The sequence below is a fragment of the Montipora capricornis genome, chromosome 13 (assembly GCF_036669925.1).
Source record: "Montipora capricornis isolate CH-2021 chromosome 13, ASM3666992v2, whole genome shotgun sequence".
Taxonomy (NCBI): domain Eukaryota; kingdom Metazoa; phylum Cnidaria; class Anthozoa; order Scleractinia; family Acroporidae; genus Montipora; species Montipora capricornis.
The window spans coordinates 16,339,630-16,347,129 of NC_090895.1; the positions used below are offsets into that span (position 1 = coordinate 16,339,630).

The 7,500-nt window shown below is 38.5% G+C and overlaps 1 protein-coding gene across 1 annotated transcript in view; it reads right to left on the reverse strand.

The window, feature by feature from the left end:
* The window catches only part of LOC138030617 (uncharacterized), a 124,253-nt gene that overhangs the window by 102,526 nt on the left and 14,227 nt on the right, over window positions 1-7,500 (reverse strand). The window contains exons 4-5 of the mRNA XM_068878505.1: window positions 6,020-7,250; window positions 5,201-5,263 (exon numbers count right to left, since the gene is read on the reverse strand). Coding sequence (XP_068734606.1) covers window positions 5,201-5,263; window positions 6,020-7,220 — 1,264 coding nt within the window. The 5' untranslated portion in view covers window positions 7,221-7,250. The remainder of the gene's footprint in view (window positions 1-5,200; window positions 5,264-6,019; window positions 7,251-7,500) is intronic.

Genomic DNA, 7,500 nt, shown 5'->3' on the forward strand with positions numbered 1-7,500 from the left:
GATATTGGCTCACTTCTATGAGTTTTAGTTTTGGAGTTACAGGGGGGTCTCATTTTTGCCCTCTGAGCACCAAAAATCCGGCCTTCCAGGGGGCATTTTGAAAGTGTGATAAGACCCCACTGGTAAATTGTGCTGCCAAATGCATTTGACCATGAACTCTACTATAATAGAGCTTTCAGTTCATGCATGTAACTTTGTCCTCAAGGTATTGCACAGAGAGGAGCCTGGGGCTAGAGTTTGGCCCAAATTCATGTTAAAATTATAACCTAAAATAGCCATTTTTTCAAAATTTCACTTTATTCACCTGCCTTCTTGCATAACTTCCAAACCTGTACCATTGTTTACTTTAGTCACCCAGTTATCAAAATCACTTGAGAAAAATTTGGATTATTATGGTTTATTGAATTTTTGGAACAAACACTTCATGCCCCTCTCAGGCGATGCAAAATGGAATTTTGAGCCTAATTCAGGCCATAAACAAACCAAATTGTTGACAGGAAGCCCTTATTCTGTATTTGCTAAGTGAAGATGAATTGTCAAAGCCAAATCAGTTTCGTTGTTTAGAAATACCACCGATTCTTACGTTAAAATGGATCTAAAACGGGCCTCTGATTAGCGCAACAAACACATAATTTAGCAAATCAAAGGTGATTTTATTCTTTGAAAACCTAGTAACCACCAAAGAACACAAATGATTATGTTCTGATGTACATATAACAACCTTTTTACAAGATGCTTAAATTTTTCTTTGATCTATAGTCGTCAGTTTTACGTCATATTTCTAAGCATGCAAAGTCTCCATATTTTGTCAGGTCCATTTTCTATATTCCTACCAGATAAATTTAGCTTATCAGAAGGTTCGTTAACATGCAATCTTCGTCTGACCTTGTAATAGCCTGAATAGTTGTTTTAAATAACCATCAGCAAAGGAGCATGACCATACATACGTAGACTACACAGACATATACGAGCTTCAGTGAGCAGTATCGAGGTGAACTGTGATTTTCCGAGTCCTTTAGAGCTGAAAAAATGAAACCATCCATCCACGGTTAGGAGAGTTGGATAACAAAAAGCTTGTTTTGCTTTTATAAAGAAAATAACCCAAACAAAGTCTTGCATTGAGATAATGCACTTGTTACTACATCAATCTAGCTGACCCGCCATTTTGGACTTGAAGAGTGTGCGGACTGGACCGAGTTCCCCGTCCAATCCTTCTCCCGTTTCGCGCGAATTTTTTCTGTTTTTCATCAGGTGTGTTCGAAATTCTAGAAAGTGATCTGTTTCAGGATAATTTTTGATGGCACTTTATTCCTTTGAGGTAAATGACCAGTGCAGTGTCACGTCATGGGCTGTGCAAGAAACAGCAATGCTTCGTTTGGTGTCTTGCGATAGTGACATGATTGCATGATTAAAGCACAAGTAGAAGAGTTCAGGTGTGTCCGGGGAAGAAGAGGAAGAACTGGTGATGCCAAAGCTACAGGTGCTTCAAAAGATCAGTTAGGGATCATATACGCTCACAAATGATTTCTAACGCAGTTTACGAGACTCTTCTGCTTGAAGAAAGACAATGATATATAATTTACGATGTTGTCGACTCAAATTGTTTGTTCACATACTTGATTGATTCCCATGTTAATTTCCTTGGTCCTTACGAAGAGCACAAAACATTCAACAAACCCATCGCAGCAATATCTTTATATATATATATATAACTGAATAAAGTTTGAAAGAAAATTTGCCCTGAGCGGGATTTGAACCCACGTCCCCCCACTACTAGTCGGGTGTGATCACCACTACACCACCAGGACAACCATGCTGGAAACACAGCCATCGAAGAGGTGACCCACGCGGCTAAGGCGTGGGCCTCCCGGGAAATTTTCTTTCAAGGTGACAAGGTAGGGGAGCCTATAACTTCACTTGAAACCCAACTAAGGATCAAGTTAATGATGCACGACCGTAGTCAACTTAGCGGATGACAAGGAAGGATCCTAGAAGGATACAGGCTAATTTTAATTTTAGAGAAAGTGTAGGAGAGAAACCCTGACAATGCACACCCCAAATAATCATATTTTTAACTGAATAAATGTTTGAAAGAAAATTTGCCCTGAGCGGGATTTGAACCCACGTCCCCCCATTACTAGTCGGTTCAAATCCCGCTCAGGGCAAATTTTCTTTCAAACATTTATTCAGTTAAAAATGTGATTATTTGGGGTGTGCATTGTCAGGGTTTCTCTCCTACACTTTCTATATATATATATATATATATATATATATATATATATATAAAGATATTGCTGCGATAAGTTTGTGCACATAGTTATATATAATTATCAATAAATATATAAATATCAATAACAGTAATAGAAATAACTTGAAGGCTATTTTTTGTCAGCTCGAGCTGTTTGTTTACATTCAGCTTGTCACGTTTGGCAATGCACAATTCGAGCGAGCTTGCATTGAAACTCATTGAAGTCAACTTAGAATAGGCTTAGCTACATAATTCCGCAGGAATTGTTTTGGGAATTTTAGACACGAAAAAGAATTTTAGAAAATCCCAAGAAAAAAATTGACAAATACTAGAACTTAAATAGCAGTACATATAGGACAATACTGAACAGCAACATTTCACAGGCAGAAACGTTGAAAAAATGTTTTTATTTTTCTGTATTCCAACCAACCAAGAGAGGGCTCAGTGCACCCACATGCTACCACAGTGTCTAGAGTACTGTTCACTGAGCACAAGAAATCAGCAGTTTTCAGAGTCATCTACACCACAACTAATTAGCGGTTATTCACCAAAAGAGGCCCTCGCTATCAGAAAAGAATAAAAGAGTTTTTTTAGGGGATTTTAGAGAGTTTTAGCAGATAACACTCTTATTTAGGTATATTTTTTCATTATTCTTTTAAATGAATAGTTAAGATTATTTGAAACAATTTTTTAAATTAAATAATGAAACATTTTCTTCTACAAATATACGCAAATCTTCCGTGAACGATTCAGAGTCAGTTCCCATTCAAGTACGACATATGTGTGTTCATTGCCTATGCATTATTCCAAGCAAATCCAATAATATCAACTAATTCGGTCGATTTTGCGACGATGTTTTAGTGACATTTTCTCCCTGAAAATGTCAATTTCGTCGAAAAACTTAGATGCAGCATGTTTGCAAAGATCTTTGACGAAAAGGGTAAATAATGGAAACCGGTAACTGAATTGTGCATTGCATGATAAGCGTGTGCACGTGACAAGCTTAATGCTCGAGCAGACGAAAAACAGTCTTCAAGTTATTCTTATCGTACTTGTTTTCAGTTTTTTTTTTGGAGAAATTGATGAATGTTTAGTGCTCTTCCTAAGGACCCAGGATATTAACATGCGAATCAATCAACCATAAACAAACAATTTGAGACGACAATATAGGAATTTACATATCGTCGTCTCTAAATCTCTCTTCAGTCAGAAGAGTCCCCTAGATCACGATAAATGTCATTTGTGAGGGTATATGATCCCTAACTGATACTTTGAAGCACCTGTAGCTTTGGCATCATAGTTCTTCCTCTTCTTTCCCGGACACACCTGAACTCTTCTACTTGTGCTTTAATCATGCAGTCATGTCACTATCGCAAGACAACAAAGGAAGCATTGCTGTTTCTTGCACAGCCCATGACGTGACACTGCACTGGTCATTTACGCCCTCAAAGGAATAAAGTGCCATCGAAAATTATCCTGAAACAGATCACTTTCTAGAATTTCGAACACACCTGATGAAAAACAGAGAAAATTCCTGCGAAACGGGAGAAGAATTGGACGGGAACTCGGTCCAGTCCGCACACTCTTCAAGTCCAAAATGGCGGGCCAGCTAGATTGATGTAGTAACAAGTGCATCATCTCAATGCAAGACTTTGTTTGGGTTATTTTCTTTATAAAAGCAAAACAAGCTTTTTGTTATCCAACTCTCCTAACCGTGGATGGATGGTTTCATTTTTTCAGCTCTAAAGGACTCGGAAAATCACAGTTCACCTCGATACTGCTCACTGAAGCTCGTATATGTCTGTGTAGTCTACGTATGTATGGTCATGCTCCTTTGTTGATGGGTATTTAAAACAACTATTCAGGCTATTACAAGGTCAGACGAAGATTGCGTGTTAACGAACCTTCTGATAAGCTAAATTTATCTGGTAGAAATATAAAAAATGGGCCTGACAAAATTAAATATGGAGAATTTCCATGCTTGGAGTAATGCTTGGAAATATGTCGTGAAACTGACGACTATAAATCAAAGAAAAATTTAAGCATCTTGTAAAAAGATTGTTACATGTACATGAGAACATCATCATTTGTGTTCTTTGGTGGTTACTAGGTTTTCAAAGAATAAAATCACCTTTGATTTGCTAAATTATGTGTTTGTTGCGCTAATCAGAGGCCCGTTTTAGATCAATTTTAAGGTAAGAATCGGTGTTATTTCTAAACAACGAAACTGATTTGGCTTTGACAATTCATCTTCACTTAGCAAAGACAGAATAAGGGCTTCCTTGCCAACAATTTGGTTTGTTTATGACCTGAATTAGGCTCAAAATTCCATTTTGCATCGCCTGAGAGGGGCATGAAGTGTTTGTTCCAAAAATTCAATAAACCATAATAAGCCAAATTTTTCTCAAGTGATTTTGATAACTGGGTGACTAAAAAAAAAAGTGGTGTAGGTTTGGAAGTTATGCAAGAAGGCAGGTGAATAAAGTGAAATTTTGAAAAATGGCTATTTTGGGTTATAATTTTAACATGAATTTGGGCCAAACTCTAGCCCCAGGCTCCTCTCTGTGCAATTCCTTGAGGACAAAGTTACATGCATGAACTGAAAGCTCTATTATAGTAGAGTTCATGGTCAAATTCATTTGGCAGCACAATTTACCAGTGGGGTCTTAACACACTTTCAAAATGTGCCCTGGAAGGCCGGATTTTTGGTGCCCAAAGGGCAAAAAATGAGAACCCCCCCCCCCCCCCCCTCCTGTAACTCCAAAAACTAAAACTCAGAAAAGTGAGCCAAAGTGACTTTTGAAATATCTCATTATACCCAACTTCTGTGCCAAGTTTCAGCCAAATCGGTTGTCCACAACTTTTGTCCCCTGGAACACTTTCTCAGACAATGATACTTAAGGCCTTTTATTAGTCAGTATTTCTGTTTGAAGTCTAGCTTTGCCAGCCTACCTTCGATCTCTCCCAATTTGTCGCTTGTGTATCCCTCTTCCCTCTTTCCTTGAGTGAACATTTCTTTTAAAAAAGACCAAAAGTTAATTAAGGAGGTTCAAAGGAGTTGCAACACTTTCTAGGAACTGTACCATTATAAAGATTGACTCTACAACAATGAATCACCATGCAGCTATGTTATGGTTCCCTGCAAAATAACATTATAGGAATTTCCCTGTTTCACACTTCTTGATCAAATTCCAAAGTAGCAGCTTCAAAGACAACAAACAAAAATTTTGAACTACAGCTGTAGCGTTGCGTGACTCAACACAAAGAGGCAATACTTTACGCGTCCTTTCAAGATAATACATAAGAGTATTCAAATCCTCCGGATTTGACAGGTCAACAACTTGAAACATTCTTTCCGCAATTTTAGTGAAAGTTGCTTTTTACAACATTGAGTATTTTCCTTCCCACAATTTTCTGTTGCACTAGCTGAAGTGAAGCTCAGTGATAATAGCAACATGAATTTGAAATTGGAAACAAGCTGTAAAAAATGAAATTCAGATATTAGGAAACTCGGCACCAAATTTGACATCAATCTTTTCACCCCTAAGAGAAAGGACGCTGAGCTCATTAATTTGGTGTGTAGCTCATCTGTGAGCCAGGCTTATTTCACATTTGACTGTGTTTACAGTACATTTGTACACCTGATCAAAATTTCAATTTCACAGTATTGGATGGATTCATAATTTTTATGGGTGAGGCTAGGGGAGTGAAAGGAGGTAGCAGAGGCTAAGCTGAATGCAAAATATCAATTTTATTTCCCTGGCTTCTTACCACGAGCAAGTCCGATAATCTTGCTTCGAAGCGCATCACCTTGTTTGGTCCAGCTGTATTTCTTGTCATATAGTATGCGCATGTTTTCAGCTTCATCAAGACGGCACTGCCTGTCTTTATCCCATATGATGCTCTTGATGGCCGCAGCCCACACATCTGGATTATCTGAGTCAATCACGAATGATGAAGACGGTTTAACTTTGCATAGGGCTTCCCCAAACCCAGAATTCTTGCTGACAAGAACTGGAAGACCAGCTGACAAGGCCTTAAGACCAGTCAATCCAAAACCAACAGTTCTAGAGGGCATAATCACAAGATCTACTGCACAAAATAACTCCTTTAAACTTTCTTGGCTTTTGTCATAACCTCTAACTCTCAGGCGATTAGCTGGTAGATCACACTGCATGAGATAGTATGCAGCTATCTCCTCATATTTTCCATCTGGTGCTCCAACGAAGACAAGACAAGTGTCAACAAGTGAAGCAATGGCCTTTCCTGCAATGTCAAATCCCTTTAATTTGAAATCTTTGACATCACCATGGCCAAAAACCAAAACACGGCGATAATTCCCTTCTTCGGGGACTTGCTCAACACTAAGAAATTCTTCAAAAATACCTGGTGTTAAGTCAAAAATAGTCTGATATTTGCAAAATCGAAGGTATGAGCGAAAGGCCTCTGCCAGCTTAGGTCCTATTGCAACAACAAAGTCAGCCTGTTCGCAAAGCTTCACCTCATCATTATGCTTTTCTTCGCCCCTGGAAATCGGATCTGCGTAACATTTAAACATTCCCATCTCCTCTGGGTCTGTATGCACCACTTGCACCCATTTACACTGACGAGATCTTCTTATGGCCTGTACCTGACGTCCTAGTTTTACTCCGTGACCAACAACCACCTCAATTTGTAGATCATCTGGTGGGAAGCTAAGCAATTCCAGCTCATCATAACCAACCATCTGTGGTGCTTTAACAATGCTAATGTTGTGCATAAGGGCTTCTGTCTTGTCCTTCTCAGTGCATTGTGGCACAAAAAATGAGATTTCTACATCTGAGGATTTGGCCAAATGAATGGCTAAATTTCTGTTTAGGGTGGAAAGACCACCCTTGCTGGATCCCCATTCGGAAGCTAAAAACGTGACTTTAACTTTACCAGATTTGTCTGTGTCATATTTGTCTTGCGATTCTTGAAAAGCAGATGCCATAGCAAGACCTCAATCCACAGTGCGAAATGCCTAGGAATGAACAACATAGTATGTATTTTTTTTTTTTTGTACAGTAATAATAGTCTTCTTCACAAACTATAAAAAATCGAGAAAGTCGCATTTCAATGAAACCACGCAAATTTACAGGTTAACTCTTAGTGGCTACTTACAGACTTTACTCCTCAGAAGCACCGAGGACACTGGTCAATGTGTCCGCAACTGCGAAAGGCCAAGCAAATTGGGAATTTTAGCTGTTACTTTTGTTTCAAAAAAATGAATT